This window comes from Apus apus, chromosome 4 (assembly GCF_020740795.1).
Source record: "Apus apus isolate bApuApu2 chromosome 4, bApuApu2.pri.cur, whole genome shotgun sequence".
In the NCBI taxonomy this organism is placed as follows: domain Eukaryota; kingdom Metazoa; phylum Chordata; class Aves; order Apodiformes; family Apodidae; genus Apus; species Apus apus.
The window spans coordinates 57,576,417-57,598,442 of NC_067285.1; the positions used below are offsets into that span (position 1 = coordinate 57,576,417).

General features: G+C 39.9%; 1 protein-coding gene across 4 annotated transcripts in view; it reads right to left on the reverse strand.

Annotated features, from left to right (window-relative positions):
- Window positions 1-22,026, reverse strand: part of NR3C2 (nuclear receptor subfamily 3 group C member 2) — a 213,532-nt gene that overhangs the window by 189,467 nt on the left and 2,039 nt on the right. For 3 of the 4 annotated variants that reach the window (XM_051617248.1, XM_051617250.1, XM_051617252.1), the window contains exon 2: window positions 17,153-18,914. In XM_051617248.1, the coding sequence (XP_051473208.1) occupies window positions 17,153-18,912 (1,760 nt within the window). In that variant the 5' untranslated portion in view covers window positions 18,913-18,914. Of the gene's footprint in view, window positions 1-17,152; window positions 18,915-21,233; window positions 21,280-22,026 lie in introns of those variants that run through there. The other variant, XM_051617251.1, reaches the window with a different exon arrangement.

A 22,026-nucleotide genomic window follows, 5' to 3' on the forward strand; every position in this document is an offset into this window, starting at 1 on the left:
CCCACGTGTATATATTGTGTTTCTAAATTATATAGTATTATATTTTCTAGATTTTAATATAGTTTCCCATAGAGGAATTGATAACACAGAAGTCAGTCTTTGACCTTTTCCCTTTGAATATCTAAATAATGTACCGCACAGGTTTATAAACCAAATAACTCTCTAGCCTTTTATTAGATCCCAAGGGATAAAATCTGTTTTAAAAAACCACCATATGTAGCAATGCATAAAAGAGCTAATGCAAAGCACTTTCTTTGCAACGTTATTTCTCATCTGCATCACAATTTTCACTTTTACAGCTACAACTGTAGTTTATGAGTTTACATGTACCTGAAAGACAAAAATTGGGAATCTAACACTTGAACATCTGCACTGAACACCCCATTACAATAACTGATAATACAAACCATGATCGTGCAAACCCACCAATTCCTACTTAATGGATTCAACACTCAGTGCTGATGTCTCTTGAAAGGCTTGACCCACGCAATGGACAAAATAACTTATCAACCTTTTTTCTGTTCCCCAGATATTGCAGAAAGGATTTAATGGACTTGTTCCAAATCTAGCAGGATGTTAAAAACCACACAGCCACCAGATAAGTAATTTGTGGGGCAGCTAAATCAAAAAGCTAGGCAGATCCTTTAAAAGACGCCTTTCAGGGATTTTGATTTGATGTTTGTATCTCTACAATTAATCATAAAATAATGAAGGATTCAAGCCATCACAGTCAGGGACTGGGAGTGTGAAAAGATGCATGCTGTGCATAACAGGACTTAAAGTGCCAGAATAACTTGGGAAAAAAGCACAATATAAAACATTTTATACAAGTTAGAAACACTGGAAACATCCAACTTGCAGCAGATTAAGCAGAATTTGTATACAGTCTGTCCCACTTATTTTAAACACAGAGTCACAGAATTATCTTGGTTGGGAAAGACCTTAAAGATCACTGAGTCCAACCATCAACCCAACACTGACAAATCCTTAATTAAACCATATTCCTAAGTACTACATCTATACAACTCTTAAAATACCTCCAGGGATGGTGACTCCACCACTGCCCTGGGCAGCCTGTTTTAACACCTCATAACCCTTTCAGTCAAGGAATGGGGTCACTAGTGCAAATGAAAAGCTCCATGCAGGAGTTGTGCTGCCAGATCACCCAACGAACAGGTCAGGAAAAGCAGAGAGATCAAATACTCCATCTAAAGACACAGTTCTGTCTGCTTCTAAAACTTGGAGCAAATGCTATTTCAGAAAAAGGGGATTACAGACCATTGAATCCAGAACTGGTTTGAGATTTTTTAGGGAGTTGAGGTTTAGTTTTGGGGTTTTTGGGGTTATGTGATGTACATCTTAAATGTACTGCTCTGGAAAGAAGTAAAACACCCACTGTCATCAGAACTATTTACAAGCATCATTTTAGAACTCTATTCTGATCTCATTCAAGACCCATTTATTACATCGGTTTGCATAATTTATCAAGTGGCACACTGAATAGTTAACATGAATTTTGAGCTACTTCCTCAAATGAGACCAAGATTTCAGTCAAGTTTCCAAATACTTGACAGAAAATTATCTGAAAAAGAAATAAAACATTATTAAGTTGTTTATCATCTGTTTCAAATTTCTCCATTTTTGACAAATGGAATTGTAAGCTGAAACATTCCTATAGTCTTTCTGACACAGCTAATATTGGTAGATTTTTCCAAACTTAGTTAATTATTCCATCTGAAATCTACTTTGGCCATACATAGGTTGATTTTCCCCTCCTTCCTCCATCGATGTGTTTCTCTAAGTATTTCTCCAAGGCAATACACACAGCTACAATGAACTACAGTTTTAATTCCCACAGTCATCCTCTGGTGAAATGCTGAGTAGAAATGGTCACTGAGTCTCATGAGGGCAGATTTTAACCCGATAGATTTTCTTCCTTGTTAATTCAAACAGTAACAAGTTTGGATTTTTTAAGAAACTGTTTTCCTACATCTTAATGAGATAGAATACTTGTTCTTTACTACTTTCCCCCATATTCTTCAAGAACTGTCAATAACAAATTAATTATGAAGACAATTTTATACAGAAAAAAATAATCTTGCTTTCTGCTGAGCATCTGGAGAAATTTTACCTACACTATCCCATTTAGAATCACTCAAGAATTTATAGAATAGTTCTACTGCTATTAATATTTAAATAATCAAAAACATTTAACAAGACAGCTAAGGCCATCAGTTAGTGGGAGATTTTATTCCAACTGATACAGAGAAACTGAAGTACCTTCTGATACAATAGAGTTAAATATGCCTTGTAAGATTCATGGTTTATTACACACATGAATATGAACAAAAGTTATTACATAATTTTATAAAAAATAAGAAAAAATACTCAAAACAAGGTTAAGCACTCCTGTGAATTTTATCTGATCTTTATGGAAGTGCAGAAGCAGCAAGTAAGCCTATTACTGGTACATGACTCCATGGTACACATGATCTGGTACATATGGTTCTATGACATTGATGGACATCAAAAGGCAGCATGTACCTCTTAGAAGCACTGACACTGCTCCATCCCTTCTCCTCCTGCCATAAATATTCAATATAACCACTTTTCCCAATATCTGGAAAATTATAAATGAAAAAATGAGTTGCCAGCAATGCCTGAGCAGCAAAACAGTTGTCATGAACACTTCCCTTTTCACCGTGAGCATAGATTTTTCTGGGATTAGTTCAGCGCTGAAAAAGCTCATTTACTGTTCAGATAATTTCAGCTCCTATGAACTCTTGACATGTGAATAAATGCTCATCTGTGTAGTCTGGTCAGTTTATGTGCATAATGCTACTTGTTTGACCAAAGCTACTTTCTCCACTTAAGAGTATGAAGGATCATTCTTCTGTGGTTATGGGGGGGAGGCAGCTTTGCTGAAAGGTTTTATTTTACTGTAAATATAAGTACCTTAGGAAAAAACCCTGTAATTTTTAAACTTACTGGCTATTTATACTCTAGTTGTATATTGTGTTTAAATGTCAACTTAGAATATTTTTCCAGTATATAATTTATATTTCCTAAAAAGAATGTTAACTGTTTGCAAAGCTCATAATCACTCCCTTAAATGTCTATTTCTGGTATCATAATATACATCAACTAGTTTGCTCATTATTTTATCAGCAAGCCTTTTCTCCTTTTATCTAAAGACGTTACAGCTTAGATAACAACTTGATTTTATTAGCTCAAAATTCAGCTTTTGCTTTAATTTCTCCATTTCCCTTTATAATACACATCTAACTCAGGGTGAGGGCAAGACTGCCTAGGCTAGCCACTGCCACATTAAATGAGGATAATATATCACTTCCTTCTACACCTATTCTTGATTATCAGGCTTTAGTCCTGGCTTTTGAACTATGAACCCTGCTGGGTGCTGCCTGTGGACCTACCTCCTGGGCCTGGTTAACTTGAAAGCTCATACTAGGCTACACAGAGACAGTCGCTCTGTGGAACAACCAGCACCGACACAGGCTGCAGAAAAATAAACTGAAGCCCAAATGCATGATCTTCCAAATCCTTGATTTCATTGGTGTAAGTTGCTAGATTTTCAATAGGCCTCCTATCATACTTTTTTTTTTTTTTTTTCCCCTCCTCATTCTGGGAGCACAGCCAATCCCCAGCACAGCAGCTGACTTTCCCCAGAACTAACTAGAAATATTCTGATAGACTCTATTTATAGACTAAAAAACTTAGGAGTAGAAGCAGCCAACCAAATTTTTCCATTCCTTGCTCCCCTCTATCTATCTATCTGTCCTGGGTTAACCTAAATTCCAGCCTTCCATGTTTCTCAAGAGGGAACTACCCTACCCAGAATAGGTATACCATAGGCACACATACTTCTTACACTTTCAAAGCACTGTGAAGACCCTTGCATGCCATTTACTGAACAGGCTAAAAGAACATGAATCCTCTACTTTTGTATCACTGTAGGAATTCTTCACACTGATATGTTTTCTTGTCCCTACAAACCAAAGTTGAAGAAAAATTAAGATTTCAGTAAGCGATTCTACCACCTGTATCTTGAACCTCTGCTAACTAAGGAGACCAGTTTGAATATGCACATCATTTCTTTGTTTACATTGACGAAACCAGCAATAAATTATAATTATCTTTTTTTAGCAGGCTTAAACCAGCTTTACTTTTGCTGTATTTTTTTTATACATACATAAACACACATATATACAGTTAATACTTGCAGAAGTCAAACAAGATTAGTCCCCGTTAGTTTAGGCACAGTACAAATATACAGCAAAAGAAAACCTGTGTCTCAAAGTAATAACATTATTTCAGCTGACATGTCCTGGCATATATAACTCTACATAATTATTTATTTACAATACTATCAGATTCTGTTGAGCATTTCATACTGCAAATAATGTATCAAAAGTGTAAATTTTGAAATAGAAAGACTAGTGTGCTGTAGAAGGAATACCTGGCAAAGCTGATTTTTACTTAACCTTACAAATGTTGCTAGGAAACCCTACTCAATATTTACTTCAAGCCTTTAAAGAAACAGACTAATTCATGCTAAGCTACTGGTGGGAGCATTGAGGACTTGGCGGAGAAGCCCCAAACTAAATTTACTCTTGACATCTCACTTTCCTAATCCACAGACCTGATGTAATACAGAAATATAATTAAGAATAGGAGATGCAGATACCTTACATTTGTGAGACCTGTAACAGCATGGGTATTTTGGACATGGCAGGCAGTGCAGACAAAGCAACAGAGATTATAAAAAAGATCTGCTCTTTTCCTTGGTTTTGCATACACAAAATTAAAAATAATAATAATAATAAAAACCCACGGTATTAATGCAGAGCCTTCTACAAATGGTAGACTATTTTTACATTTCTGACCTGGATTTTACCTTTCTGTGGATAATTTAACATATTCTATCCCCGACTCTCATGCCTAGCACTGAAGTAAGTACCTTAAACATCCCACATGAAACATCAAAGACTACCCTGTATCAAAACCAGTAGCTAGGAAAGATTTGTGTATTTATTTACTATTGTCTTTCAAACTGATTACACAAAACACATATATAAAAATCAGTCAAAGCTATGTCTTGTAAAGCTAAGTGATGAGATGTTGAATATTCTCAATTTTTAGTCATCTCAGACATAACCACAAGTTTTCCTAGGAACTGGTATATTATATTAAGCTTACATCCTCTTGTACCAAATACCTGCCATTTTCCTTGCTCCTATAATATTTCTCTTATTTTTCATTGAACCATATTTCTTATTCTTCTGCATTCCAGATCTCAAGCTTACTCCTATTTGGTCCTCAATATTTTTTCCACTCAGTATGAAAATTTCAGTTGACTTACTGATTTAAGTCATGCCAACATTAATACCACCTCTGAGTTTGGGATGCACCACATGCTGGACAAAAACAGTAGTAACTCCTCCTATGGAGTTGGACCCATCATGAACTCTAAGGCTCAGGTAGCTTGAGTAGAATTTGGAAAAATAAATAAATACATAAATAACTAAATAAATAAATAAATATGTATATATGTATATAAATGTCCATGCTGCTGGCACTGGCTTAGGAAAGTCCCCAGGAACACCTATTGACCCCCAGCACTGCTACCACTCAAAAGCATGTCTGAGGCCGCCATCTTCTCATGCCTTGAAGCATGTCAGCTTTGAACATGAACTTGGCAGATAGAGGACCCAGCCTCTATGCTTCACCAGAGTTAGCTTCATGGACCTTGCTATAACCTTAGTAAGATTTTTTTTTAATAAGCACAATATCAGGTGTTTTTGCTGAATCAAGCAGAAAACCTGAAGCACCTTGAAATCTTCCTGAGGGCTAATACAGGTGGAAGGACATGGAACAATGGTAGAGGACATGGATTATCTTGTTCATCACAGTATGGAGGGTATGAAAATAAGAAAAACATGACTCTCCTCTTAAAAAGTTAGTGAACAAGCTCAAAACTTATCTGGATCCTGGTATTACAGTGCTGATTCATTAGAAGTTAAGATAGGCTTATAACTCTTTTCCTGTATCTATCTTATAAATAGACTTAATGGCTGTAAGTCATTTACAAGCCACTAATACATCATCTATTCAACTCAGTTAGCCCCATATTAAAATTCATTTGCCAAACATCCGCAACATATAATTAGCTGCAAATCAATAGCTTTACTTTACATAAATGTATTGATCTACAAAGTAGTTTTTTTCCTGAAATGACAATTCTAAGTTGTCTGACTAGTTTGCATAAGTTACAGCTAATTGTAAATACTTAACACAGCTGCCTATAATCAAAACAGTTCTGTTTTCCTATACAGATTAGTATTATAACTAGTATTAGAATATCTGCAAACTGTATTCTAGATCTTTCAGTTAGTTGAAAAGAAGTAAAATTCACTAACAAAAAAATACAGGATACAGCCTATTTGTTACTTCAGTTTAATTTACTACTTTAAGGATTTACTTCAGTTGTTTTTAAGATTTCTAGAGTGCTGTGAAGGAGGAGTAGTTAGAAACTCTGCTCATTCTGGGCACAACTTACATCTGTTGAACACAGTACCTCCAACTTTTCTGTGGAATAATTTCCTCTGCCTGTAACCTTGAACCTTTTATAAATTATAGATGCTGGAGTTACCAGGTGAAAATGTAATTAGTGTACAGGCAGTATCTGTATTACAGGCAGGGCGGTGCAACAGGAGATCTAGCAAGAGGAGTGGTTGGTCCTGTGGATCCACTAACTACTTTGTAGGTGTCACAAGGGTTATGCTTCAGGGCAGCTCCCCTGGGCTCCCATGGACAGAAGCCATCAGGGACTGGAGTGCTTTAGGCGGTTCCTGGAGCACTTTTTTCATTCACTGCTGGCTAAGAAGTTCCTGGTCGTTGACTCCTCAGCTGCCTCATGATGTGAACTGCAGCACAGATGGCAGCAACTGGAAGATTCACTTCAAAGGCACATTTCTGACCAAAATAAAATACTAACACAAACCTACCGAGTTTGATAATATTCTGCTGCATACAGTTAATTCTTGTTCATCTTAGGAAAGAAATGTAGTACAACATACAGAACTACGGCCGTAGTGTTGGTCCCAGGAAACATAAATAAATAAATAATTAAATCAGCAACTCGCTGTTTTCACTTCTATTTCTATATAAATTAGCTCCTTTGATTATTTTGTTCCTTTTTAAAATAATATGTTCATCCAAAACATTCATCCTCCTTGCTTCTTCCACCAAATGGGTTTAATATGAAGTAACAGTCCTATATCACATTATCTGCATGCACAGTTTGAAGTTGTCATTACCACATATTTAATCACTCAAAATTTTCAATGCCTAATCTCCCTTTTACTGTCAATCTTCAAATACACAAATTCCAAACGGCCTCAAGAATCAGAAAGGTTAGCTGGGAAACAAGTGCAAATCAAGTGCATTGTTTCATTGCAACATTATCTTATGTCATTAGTTGGCAGCACCCATAAAGCTCTGGACCAGTTCCAATATTTACTTCTATACACTGAGTAGAAGCTGACACATCTAACCACCAACCCCCCCCCCTTGTTCATCTTACAGCTAGTTTACATGGATTCAGATTAAAATAAGGATTTGAAAATCCTAATCAAATCTATTAGAATTATTCTGTTTTGCCACTGCGTATCTGAAGGAAGAGCATGGCAAAGTCATAGAGGGTTTGTAGAGCTAATCCTGCAGCAATGGGGTTTTACTGGATACAATTTACAGCTGGACAGTCTGTGACAAAGGTTCAGTGCAGAATTTTGACAAGCCAGTCATGTTCAGTAACTTTCTCTAATCCTTAAGGAGTATTTATTGGCCAATTTTTGTTTTTAATAACTAACTTCAGCCTTAGTGCTCAAAACCAAACTGTGCACCCTAAACCCAAGCAAATAAGCTACCAACTGGGGAGCAATCCACAAGAAACAGTGGAAGAGGATGTCCACTCCAGTATCCCACCAGGGCTTCAAGCCCTCTCCCTGCTGAGCCTGGGGTGCCCAGAGCGCTGCAGGAGCCCCTGCCACACACAGCTCCAGAGATCCAGCCTATGGCCCAAGTGTACAGACACAAACGTAACGAAGGACTGTGACCAGCTCTGTGACCGCTTGCCAGTTATGAAAAATGACACCTGCGATGTACCAGAATTGTGCACCCCTTCACAGAGGGGCTAGTACTGACAATATTTATCTTCTACTAAACAATTTAAAATAATAAAAAAAAAGGACCTTGATCCTTACACATGGCAAACATAACACTATATTGTCTTCAAATTAGATTATTTAATTTTTCCTGAAAGTTTTCACACATCCCATAATCAGCAGCTGTGAAAAGGTTTTTTTGTTGGGTTTTTTTGGTTGTTTTCATTTTTAATGTACTCCAAAAGTTTGGAACTTAATGAAGTTAGATCTAGCAGACTAGATCTGAAACTACCATTAGAGGAAGAGTTCCCTAACTGCTTTAACATACTGCACTCTCTAGCACAAATTCAATTTAGTTCAAAATAATGAAGCTGACAGCTCAGATAGTCTGCCTGGAAACAGTGCAAATTTCCCACCCACCTTCATTTGCAAGGTCCCTGGCACTCCAGTCTTCAAAAATGCTGAAGTGCATGACAGGTTTCTAGAGACAAGCCTTCAGCAATGCTAAAAGTGAGATCTCCAGCTTTTTGGAGCAGCATATATCTGAACTGAAGCCTCCTGAGGGAAAATAAAGGTTGCTATCTTGATGCCCCAACCTTAAAGCATGCTTTCCAAAGTAATCCTTTTCCTGCTCCTAGTCTGAGAGCAGAAACGAAATTTGACTGGGCGACTAGGCCCCACCTCCTGCCTTGCTTCAGTCAGTCAGAATGCCATGTTTAAAGAGCAAGTATGGACAAAAGAGCCCCCTCCCCACTCTCTTACTTGCAGCAATGCCAATGAACAGCTAAGGATACAAACATGATTGATTTTTCAAGGTGAGATGTTGCCAGAGTAAACCAGGGCTCACCGGTTGTGAAACCAGGTTTCCAAAGGGCTCGAAAAGCACGGGTCTTGGTAAGGACATGCCGGGTGACGCATTCACACGGGTACAGGGACGCGGCTGCCTTGCGCAAGCTGGCAGGGATGCACAGCACAGGCAGCTGCCTGCCACGACAGGGGCTTCCGCCCCTTCTCATACCAGCAACAACCAGGGGCTGCCCCTTCCTGTATGGTCTGAATCACAGAAGCAAAGCATGACTTCAAAATAATTGAGCAGAGCTCTTCTCTGCCTAGAGAACCGCTCCAATCTCCTTGGGGGACTCCAAAGACAAGATCAGGACAGTTTCCGTGCACCCTCCGTTCTGACCCTTCAAGGCAGATACAGAAGAAGAGCTGGTGAGCAGAAGAAATTAAGTACAGGAGCGACAGGTTTCGCAGGACTGCGCTATCACATTACTGCGACACGGTATCCAGAAAAACATTGCCCAAAGTGCTAGACAGACCCTATAGCTCGGCAGTTGGGACAGCCAAAATCCTAATCAGGACAAACGTAGCTAGTTACTTCCCAATTTTGACCTGTGATTAGAAACTCTCATAGATAAATTACACTACCCAAAATAAACCTTTAAAATACATGTTTATTTTGTAGACTTAAGACTAAATACAAATCTGAAATGGTCATACACATAAACAAAAATGGAAGGAAGATACTCTCTCAAATCCAGAAAACATTTTTAAAGATGGCAGATTTTTTAAATCTCTTTTTCAGAAACTTAATAGCTAGGGAATTGGTTTATAAAGCTATCGCTTTAAGAAACTTGAGATAGCAATTCTCAAAAGCAGATACAGAAAGAACGGCAAAATAGAAAAGATTTGTAAGTATCCAGTCCAAATTTTAGCCTGAAAGCCCATTCAAAAAGTCATTTTACCTCCAGACGCAAGCAGAAAGTATTGTTTAGAAGAAAGAATGGAAATGAGTGAAGCTATATAAAAATTGTCAAAAACATTCAGCAATTAGTCTAAAATTTCCTCTTCAACCTCAGGGCTGTAACTCTTTGATCTATTATTAATTATCACTAACCACAATTAGCAGCATACCCATGCATCTTAGGAGAGCATACAAATTCCTATAAGCCATTTTACATATTGTCCACAAATACTGGATTCTGTTTTTGCTCAGATGTTTCAACTAAAGCTTACTTTTTTCTTTTTAAAGATACACCTTTTTATTAACCCTAAGTTACCCCACCTCCAAACATGAAATTTAAGCTATCAATTTGTTCATGAAGCAAACACGTAGCTTACAGATCACAGATTTATGAAAATTTAATTTAGCAACCAGCTAACAACACATTCTAATGTAATTGCAGGAGCTTAATTCACAGTTAAGATTAATAAAACTCAATTTCATGTTTTTTTTCTTGTGACCTACCACCAGTGTGGGAACTTCTGCTACAATACAACTCAGTAAAAGAAACAGTGTCTTGCAAAGGTATTTGTTCACATACCGAATAGATACAACCAGTGTTACTCATCCTTTTAAGAATCCAGAACCATCAACAACGTGGTTTTGGCTTTCTGTGGCTTTTTTTTTTTTTTTTTTTTTGCTTGGGGGTGTTCTGGTGGCTGGGGTTCTGGTTTTTGTGTTTAAAATCCTTCAGCATTGTTTTTCATAAAGCAGAGAATGACAACCACCCAGATCACACCCTCTCAGAAAACACACTGTCAAGCTCTGGTAAAACACATTAATAAACTCCAGTTGCAAAAAAACCAAACAACAACACAACCAAACCAAACCAAAACAAAAACGAACAAACAAAACAAAACAAAAATAGCCCAAAATAAGCAAAACCAACCAACCAACCAAGGTCAAAGCTTCAAAGCTTCTCATTTAAAGAGGCAGTTTATTTTAAAACTTTGTCCTGAAAGTAAATCATTTCTCAAGGTTTTGTAAAACGCCAGGGTTCCTGATAAGAAAGATGTGTATTCCTAAGGATGGGCAGGCGCTCTGTTTCCAAGTGTAGGCATGGAGTGCTGCCTCCTGCGCATGTGCACTGCCAGGCACAGAGCCCAGAGCTGCCACCACCATTCTGCATTGGGAACTGCTGGCATAGATAAACAGGGCCTTCCTGATCTATGATCCCTTGCCCTATAGCGTAAATCAAAAACGTATGCCTTCCTCCAAGATCAGCCTGTCTCCTCCAGCAGCAAAACCAATGTGGTGGCTTCAGCAAGGGATGACTTTCAGGAGGACCCAACAGACCTTCCACGGCAGTTTGCACTAGTAGTAGGGAAGCAAGCAGTCAAATCATGCCATCGTCTATTTAAGATGCATTCTAACGTGTCCCATACTGCTGCAAGGATTTGGACAACTGCACACAATGGAAATACTCCTCACTATTTCTCCACAGATCTCTTTCATTCGGAGAAGACCACTGCTGTAGTAAAGTAATTCCTATGCTGAACAGCAAGCACTGTGCAGCAACCAACTGCATATGAAAACTGGTAACAAAGTACTAAACTTAGACATATTTAATACCTGTTTTTCACTCATTCTTTTTAGTTTCCTCTTTGGACCTTTTTTTATCACTCTTATACAGCCATATTGTAAGACACATTTGCCAAAGAGCAACTTATATATATATCCATCCTAAAATGTGGAATTTTCTGACCTCCACTGTTCTCCAAGAAGTTTTGGTTTAAATCAGTCCATTATTAATTCTAGTTCCTGCAAGTCTGCTGGAAGACTCAATACATACAGTTAGAAACCAGAAACTGCCCTTTAAAACCATACGCTGAAAATCCAAGTGCAGAGATTATGGCTCAACTACGCATTGTCTTTTAGCAGAAATGTGCTCTTTTCCCTTTCTATCTCTTCAGTTTGTTCTCGCGTCCACATCATGCCACTGCTCACCAAGTTGCACTGACCTGTTGGTTTTTAGAGCTTCCGAGTAAACCAGATCAGGAACCTGACCTGTCTGTCACATACAACATGCCCAAATAAAGGGCAGAACCAGAGTCAGACCAGAGAAGGCACGGCTCAATATTTCACCACTCCAACAATAGATCATTCTGCTACAAACAACATTACTTACCACCCCCCACCCCCTAAGAAAGAAACAACCCCTAGATACCGATATGTGGACTGTCAGTGGAGGTCTTATTTCCCAAATCTGGAATATCCACCCATTTATGGAACACAGTTTTCCAGCAATATGGACTTCTCCCTGCCACAGCACAGGAGTCAACTGATGTGTATAATTTTATGGGAAAATGAGGCATCATCAGCAGTCACGTGTTCAAAAGATACTTTATACAGATTTTGAACTCCTCAAAAGAAAGAGCAACACAAAAAAAGAGCACCCTCAACAAAATAACAACAAAGCAAGATGTAAAATTACAAGGCTGTTAAACACATGTTGGAAAGCTAAGCAGAACCTTTAGAGCCCCTGGCCTGATAAATTATACAGATTCCTAACCTCTCCAGTGAGAAATAAAGACACGGATATATGTAGAGGCTCCTGTTTTATCAAGATTATAGCCAGAGCTGTTAAAAATTACACAGAATTATACACGAATCTACAAAAAAGTATTTTCAAAACTTTTAAAGTTGAAAGAAGAACAGATTTAAAGCTACAGTCTGTAATATCAAAGAATCATTGGCAAAAGAAGTTTGCATTGTAAATCTGGGGGAAGCTAAAGGGAAGAAGAGTCCTGCCAAGCATGGAGAATATTTCAGCAGCACAGTCTTTTCCCCCGTAAAGTCCGTCAGCAAATAAACAGAGGTCAAGGCGATTCATAAATTCTAAAAATAATATTTACCAGACCTTTATCTCTCTGGCAGGTATAATTCTGATAAGTGACTATTCTAGATAATATTTAACATAAAAGTTTATTTACAAAAAATACTTGCAATAGCCCAAAATCAGATTTTAACCAGAATAATCTATTCAAGTCAGTGAAGGCTACACTTAAATGTTGTTGGGTTGGGTTTTTTTTTCTGTTTTGGTTTGCACTGGGTGGGGTTTTTTGGGGCTGCTACAAGTAGGATCTACCAAAAAAATGCTGAACCATGTGAATGGCTCAGGAACAGATAGGCTTAAGAAGCCACTAAAATATTGCCAATATTTTATCAAAGATTTTACCATAAACCCTAAGTCAATGACAGTCTTTCAACTGCTTTTAAGACATAAATTAGACTCTAGAATATCATGAAATACTGTTTTGAAGAGAAATCTCCTTGTCTGAATGACAACATTTGAAATGCAATTACTGATAAACATACACAATTTATGTTAAAACAGTAAACTTTTAAATAACAAATCAGACTTTGTGAATTTGTCCCACACTGGACTACACCAGTGAAACCGACAGGAAGAAACTACAGTAGGAGTATCAGCCCTGTACTTGCACTACAACTGCTGATTGAAGGGAGTATTTATGTGCACATACATGATTTAATATGGAAATTAGAGGGAAAAGGCACATTTGCAGAAGCTTTAGGTGAGAGCTAATGCAGCAAAAGGTCATCCTCTGCAATTTTTACTGTTGTTTCAAGCAACCATGACATTTTCCTAGGCCATCTTGAAAACTGCATAATTGGCATGATCATGAGTCTTAGGCTGGTACCTTGGTTCAGATGAACAATCAATGTGAAGTGAAATCTTATCTGGCTTCTTAGCGTAGGTTTTCATCAATGACATCACACAATCACACATACCTTCTTTTTCAAGCCCATTTTGTTATCATCTAGTTTAGAAACCATTATTTCTTAGAAATGTCATTCATGGAGGGGGGATCTATACAGGCAGACAGGTATGATTCATCCTCCATTAAAAATTAAACATCTTTCAAAGACAAAGACATATTCTGCATGCATATTTGCAGAAGAAAAACATTTAAAAGGGAAGAAGGTAACTTGGGTTTTGCTTAAGAGGCTCTCCCTCCCCAAACACCACAAGCTGCAATGTTATAAACAAAGTTACCACCAGTTTTCTTAAAAAGAACCGAAACTGTGGACATCTAATAAAAGTAACTGAAGGAGTAAAGAGAAATTGTCTAGTTGAAAGGGGGTACCTGGCACAGTTAATAAGGTATCAAGGCATTTTAAATGCCTAGACTATGTTTATTAGACACTATCAGCAAATATATATGACTCAAGAAAGGTGATATTCCTATTGAAAAAAAATATACAGTAATATTCTAAAGAATCATTCTCAATATGAAAAATCTTCATTCCTTGTCACCCACTCCTTTTCATCATGTAAGATGCAAGTCAGCAGCAGTCTAAGGGTACAATGTTAAGGTTCAGAAAATAATGCTGTCAAAACAAGATACATTAAATGCCAATTATCTGCTGGCTTCAGGGGACCATGTAGCCCATTCTTCCCTTTCCATTAGTCTTTATTTATGGTAATTTATACTGCTGGAAAAGTACACCTGAAAAAGGATTAAGGCATTGTGAATGCCAGATACTTCAAAATACTGCAGACTTTGAAGAGTTAATTCTATTCTGTAGAAGCCTGCAAAATGTATGATGTCTAATATGGTTAACACAACAGAAAAAAAAATCCTGACTGGACATAACAAAGATCTGATTTGGATGCAGAGTGCAGAGGTTTGACGCTGCTGTTCTGATGGTATGAAGGAAGAGAGACTTTTCCATCACCATACCATGCTGACATGGGACAAAACCCATGTCTCAAAACTACCTTGGATTGTTGGGTCTGACATGGTTTTAAATTATGCATGTTTTATTACAACACTTCTGAGTATGAACAAACTTGCACATGATTTTCTCTGTTTCAGCCAGAATGGGGGAAAGAAATAATGAGAAAAGCAAAGATCAGTTTCAGGTTCATTAGCAAGAGTGACCTTTTACATGTATGACATCCTGTGTTGAGTCTTTATGACTTGTTTCATCAGCAGAGAAATAGCTGAGCAGGCACTTCAGCATTGCATCCTGTACCTCTAAAATGCCCTCCACATGAGTTCACCTTGAAACTTTTAAGGCCTTTGCACAGGTCCCCAGCCACATCTGTTAGCATAAAAGCCATTGTCAAACAGGTGAAGAGCAACATTTATTTGAATAATGGGGCTAAGTTAAGAGATCTTAAACAATGACACATGTCCTAACCTGAACGACAGAGAAGGATGCCTGAAGTGTTGCAACCCTGCAGCTCTCCATCACCTGAACAGCATACCACACGTGCAGTAACAGGATGCATTCTAAAAATTTCAGGATGTCAATCCTGCAAAGGAACAGCTACGCTCACTTACGTATCTTACTATCAGCTTAGAGAGCAAAGACAGAAAAGTGTACCAAGCCTGTGTCATCATCCAGCCTGATGACACAGATTATTCATTTACTGGTATAGAAGTAAACAGATGAGAAGAGCTATTGTGGACTAATGTCAGATCAGGAGACTCCTTCAAAAGCTTTATGAGAAACTGTCATTCAAAACACAACTATTTATGATAACCATGCTCTTACTAGCATGTATTTCCCGGTTCATTGTGACTGTCACTGAAATGGATGACAACCTTGACTCACTCATGCAAGAGCTCTCATGGCTAGCATAAGCAGCTTGCTCAAGTAACAGCGCTCAACCACAAAGGCAGTGAAATATTTGGTATTTATTTTAAGGCACCACATCAGTCTTCTGGTGAACTTTTCTCATTATATGAATAATGTGATTTATGAAAATTTCATCAGGTAAAATAACTAGAAAACAGTAACTTCATCTTCCTTGATCCAAAAAACACATTTAGGACAAGCCTGCATGCTAACAATTATCCAGCTACATGTGAAGTTCAGCACAAAAGTGGGATACAGACCTTTCAATCTGAAAAAGACGTATTAAAAAGAGCATTCTTCAGAGACCATATTTGAATGGCCAAAGAAAAAGTGAAGTATGGCTTCCAAAATGATAAGGAGACTGCAGAGGTATTGGACAGATAAGAGAATAAAATGGAAATATTGAAAGCATTTTTTCTCTCCCAGATATATAGGCTGTTTTCCCTCCTCTAAAGCACCATTATTTTAGGTATTATGTTTTTCACTGCAGCACTATTTTTTCAGAAATATTTAGCATCATTCAAATATGGAAAAATCTGTGCGTCCTCTTCAGCCCACTCCAAGAATTAGGCAGATGTTTCATTCACTAATGGCAGTTGCATAGCTCATGATGAGAAAAAAAAAGACTTGAGAAAGGTAAATGCAAATTCTACTACTGGCTATTTCACTGAGCTTTAGCAGAAATCTTTGATGAGCCTGTCTGACATACAAAGAGACTATGTAGCTATTCTAACTCAGTCATGCTGTCAGATGCGCTTAATAACTTGAAATATTAACTATGAAACTAGATAGTTTATCAAAGTAAGTGTCCTTTATGAGATATATGAACACCTGTTTGCTGAAGAAGAACAGGCTTCCACAAGCCAGCCAAGAAACACAAATTCAAATGGCACTTGCATATTTCTCGTCCACCAAAAGTGAGGAGATCAGTTTATCCATTTATCCCTTTCAAATACGTCAAGTTTTAACAGCCCTCCTCCTTCTGGAGACATTTTTCTATATATACAAACCAAATGTTCCTACAGTTAAAAAACAGAAATAATATGTTGCCACAGGCTTGTAAGGTTCAGTTTTTAAACTTAACCAGTTAAAGCCCGGTGCAAACTTATAACCATGCATTTTTGCATAAATGGATTCCTGACACTATAGTTTTTTATCCTCATCTCAACATTTCACCTGAGGTACAGCACATGAGAGCATTAGCTAAGAAAGAATAACCATTATAGGACACACGAGAGCAATTTCACTAAGCTCTCATTATGGAAAAAACAACATTTAGAGTAGTAAGAGCCCATAACCATACTAAAGCTACACTTTCAAATCTAATAACAATAGAATATAATATGTTCATTTTAAATATTAAAACCAGCATTTGTTTTTATTAAAGGCAGAGTAAAACACAGCAAGAAACCAGCAAATCTAATTATTACAAGAATTTAAATGCAAACCAAGAATTATGCATCAGCTTGAGGAGTACCACCCTAGTCCACACTATTTGACACCTTGCTTGTTTAATGCAGGGGAAGAAGAAAGAAAAAAAGAAGGGAAGGGGGAAAGTAATTTGCCTGCTCACCTGGACACGTTTTCTGGAATGTACTCTAGAACTGGATACCCATCACTTCTTCTGGATGCCAACTCTGAATGTGATTTCCAGGTCTCCACTAGCGTGCTGACAGGAGGGAAGGAGCTCAAGTGCTGAAACGCCTGCTCTCGAGCAACTGGCCGGGACAAAGATATTGTGCCTTGGGCACCAATCCTGTAGTGAAATGACTGCCCGCCTGAATTTACACCCACAATGGCAGAGGATGGTATACTGTTTTCTTGGTAATAGCTGCCATCGTCGGGCTCCTGCTTAATTCCCACAGGTAGGCCTGAATTTGGAAAACTGCTACCTTCACAACTTCCATCAAATGAAGAAACAGGTGGTCCTAATATCCCAGAAAGAGAGTAATAGTCTTTGTCATCCATAAAAGAAAAATATGAGCCATCTGTAAATGGGAAAGGATTCACTGTTTGATTCCCTTTAAAAGAGGCACCAGAACAAGGATGCTTGGCTGACTCTTGCTTCACTGGTACTGAAAAGGGGGCATCGGAGTTTATTTTGCTGCTGTCGCCAATGCACGTGCTGCCGAACGAACCATCTGGCTCAGATTTTATGAACTGAACAAGGTTCATCTGACTGTTGTTGGAGATGGCATTCTCCATTTCCTCCATCTTGGGAAATGTGAGTTCTTGAGCACCCTTGTCTTTTGCTTCTGGACTGGGAACAGTCTCTTGGCTTCTGCTAGGTCCCGCTGGAGTGCCCGAAGCTGGGAATCCTAGGGAGTTGTTTATGGGGCTACAGATGGATGATCCCACAGTGCTAACCGCTGGACTAGAACGAGTGGACCTATTATTGGCATTGGAAGGGCTGGCAATGGAGCTCCTTGAGTTCAGGTTCGCGGGACTGGACACAGAAGATCGCATAGTGATATTATTGGGACTTGATACGGGAGATTTCACGCTGCAGTGGCTGGGAGGACTAGAAATCGGGGATTTCATGCTACTTATAGGGCTAGAAAGCGGAGACCCGACATTACTAACGTGCGCGGGACTGTGCAACATAGACCCTCGGTTTTCAACATTCGGCGAGCGTGACAAAGGGGTTCCTTGGCTGATGGGGCTGTGCACGGCAAAGTTCCCAAAGTTAGCAGTAGTTGAGGACACAGAGTTAACTCCAGCAGGACTACACACTGAGGAAGCCATGTTCTGAGGGCTGCAGCCTGCAGGGCTTTTCTCTTGACACATGATTGGGCTTTTGACAATAGTGTGCATGGCACCACCGTTCACAGTGCTCCCGGAGTCTGACATCAAAGACCTCAAGGGCCTGCTGGTGCTGTGGAGGGGAGAAGAGCAATGGCCATTCTCCTTGTACAGCTTCACCAGTTGCTCCACGTTCTGGTAGATCTTTCCTGGGCTCCCCTGGTTCTGCTGATCATAGGGGTAATCGGCATCTCGTACTGAATCCATATATAAACCCATGGATTCAGCCACTGTTGCCGACAGCTCCTTGGACTCTGTTTCAGTTTTGATGTCAGAGGGCAAAAGACCAGGTTGACTACTGTCTTGCTGCAGGCAGGAGAGTAGCTCAGGTTTTTCTTTGTTGTTTCCTTGAGTGCTGCTGTTGGCAAAAGTGCCAGCAGAGCAGCTTACGTTTACGATCTCCATATAGTTACTGTCATCAGTCTGCTCTCCAGTACCTACAGAAGAATACTCCGCAGACTGAGAAACTTGAGCCCACCGTCTCTCCATATCTAAGCCTTCTGAGTAGCTGTGGTATCCTTTTGTCTCCATAACTAGCAAAGACACAGACAAAAAAATAAAATTAATAAATGACAGGACAGTGCAACTTCCTAAGGAAATTTCCTCATTTCCTAAGGAAACAAGGCGTATCCGCTCGCTCTGTCTATCCTCCTCTCCGTCTGGCTGCCAGTCCTGTCTCCCTGACCCATCCATCATCTCTCAGCTATTTGTCCAATTTCAATCAAACCAAGGGGAAAAGTCTCACGGATATGACAGCCCTATGGGTTCCAAGAGAAAATGGTTCAGCAGTTAGAAAAGACCCTAATTATTGCTCCCTGCCCTGTCCCAAAAGGAACGGCTTGGCAATGCCAGCACAACTACCACCCACGCTCACTGGCTGCAGCACCATGGGCTGCCCTTCACCCAGGGGCCTGCAATTGAAAAAGGGAAGGGACGGCAAGGAAGGAGGAGAACCAGCAAGGTCCTGAAAGGAGGACATGCTGGTAGTAGGCAGGACATAAGCTCCACGGAAACTGCTCATCACAGCTCTGCTCCTTCAAAAACCTTCCACTATTATGCTACAGGGACAGCAAAGCAAGAGCGGCTGGTGCGACAAGAGGTTTTCTCTTCATCATCCAGAGTAACAGAGGATGCTTTAGAAGGAAGCAGCAGTTCTGAGGAGCCGAGAGCTGACCAGCCCCTTCACAACTATACAAACTGCTTGTACAGCCATCTGAAGAGATGTGAAGGATGGGCTGAGGGGGGAGAGAAGCAGTGCAGAAGTTGAACGGGAAACATTTCTGACACAGAGGAAGGGAATCAGATTAGGTGGGGATGCGTGGCTGTTAAATGGATCCGTAATTCTGCAAACCTCCATGGCAGCCAGCAAGAGGAAGACATAAAGAAAATTAAACCTTGTTCTAAAATAGACCCCAAAAAAAACCCTCAAATCCCATATGCCACTCTCTCAAGACAAACAGCAAAATGCATGATCTAGCCTCCATTAGTCTGAAAAGCATGTCAAAGTAACAACAATTTTGTATATTTTTTTAAGAAACTGGCTCATAGTATCATTGGACTGTAGAAACTCCAATGCCAGTAGTTACAGAATCAATATTGTACAAATATTTTTCCCTTCAGAATCTATTATTTTTCCAATATTTAATTTAGTGTTTAATCACTTTACTTTACACTACTTCAAAACGCTATTTTCAGCTAACTCATAAAATCAAACATGAAAACCTTAAAGTTAATGGCACAAATACTTTTTTGCCCTTCCTAACAACTATGGCCCTGTGCCTACATTTTCCTTCAGCATAAATTTTATTAGAACATCATTATGTGTATCAAATCATATTCCTATAGTCTCAAATTTTCAGACAAAAGCACCTACTTTCACATAAAGTTACTCCCAGATAATCACCTACCCCCGATTTAAGTGCTGAGCAAGCCTAATTCATAGAGAAATCAATTGCAGCTTTGAATACCAGCATTTCTGAAGACCAGGAAACTTGTTTAAGGCTTGAAACTACGATGTAGGTGAATTTTAACCCTCAGAACCAGATACTACTAGGAAATCTCAGTTACAGGCCTAACAGTACATCGGGGCATGAGCTTTGTAGTGACCTCTCCCACAGCTGTAAATTTCAAACTTCATACATAATCAATAGGCCAGTATGATTTAAAACTTCAGCAAATAAAAATCTGGGTCACACAAAGGGAAAAAAAAAGATACTAAAACACCCCGATCCTGTACTTCCAGTGGGAGAGACACTGGTAAATATATTAGAGATGAGTAAAAAGCAGCAGAGAGATTAATCATGGCCTGATAAAAATTGAGTTCAAAATGACAGATATAAATTAGGAAGAATGCAGAAGCAAGGAGATTTTTTAGGAGTGTTGGTTTCTGTCACCTCTAAGCACCTCAGGGGATACTAGAACCAAATAATAATCTCATGGATTGCTGACAGCGTAGGATTTTGGTTTTGTTCTTCTAAGCAGAACTTATAACAACTTGACTAGCATGTTTATCCACGGTATCCACACTTCACCTACTGCACAGGCATGCCTTTTTACTAACTTTCACTAAGTGAATTTTAGGCTAAAACATCCATGGACAACACCAGAAGCTAAGTCACAGTACATATCAGAACCGAGACCATTCATATCTCACATTCTGCAGAAGGAAGTCTGTGTTACAAGCGCAGCAGTTTCCCAAGACAGCATCCCCCTTAAGATGTACTTGGACACTGTGAGATGTATTTCACCCCCAAACATATCAACAAACACAGACCTCTGCAGTACGAATCTCCGATCAATCAGGCATGAAACCAGTTTCGCAGCAACAGTCAAATAAAAAAATCAAATGGTACCTGGTATCCCTGCAACCAAAAGGTCACCTAGATACAGGAAAATCTGAAGTCCAGTTCCACAGAAACTAAAGCGATGGCTCAAGCCACCACCCACTTCTTATTTCCCGGTGTTTGTCAACTAAATTTTCTTTAAGTTCCACTGCCTGCGAGCCGCTTTGCCGACACCAAACTGCCCAGGGGACCAGAGTTTCACCGTCAGAGATGGGCTGGGGTTTCCCCCCCGGTTCTCCAGGGCGGCACGGTTGCCGACGCTGTCCCCGGCACGGCGGACCCCAGCACCGCCGCCCGCGGAGCCCGAGCGCGGAGCCGAACGCAGACGGAGGCGGACCCCGCGACGGGGGGCTGCTCCCTCCGTCCTGGCACACACACACGCGTGTTAACAACCACGCAAGCAGCGCACACGCTTATTGCCCCTCCTGCCCTCCGCTATGTGCAGCATCACCGCAGCTCCCGCGCAGAAGGCACCGCTTTGCGCCCCTAGCCGTCCCCCGCCCCCCCCCCCACCTTATCCCCGCCTCGTTTGCTGCAAGTACAATCCGGATTGTCACGCGTGGGGGAACCCAGCAGTGCCCGGGAGCTCCCTCCCTCCCGCCCTCGCAGGCGTCCGCGGGGAATGGCACGGCGCGGGGGGGGGGGGGGGGGGTGTGGTTCCCAAAAGCCCAAACCCGCTTTCGGCCGAGCGCGCCTCTCCTGCTCCCCCCCGCCAACCCGCACCTCCAAAAGCAGCAGAAACGCGCTTTTTCTCCGCCCAAACGTCACTCCTCCCCCCCCCCCCACAGAGCAGAGACTCTGG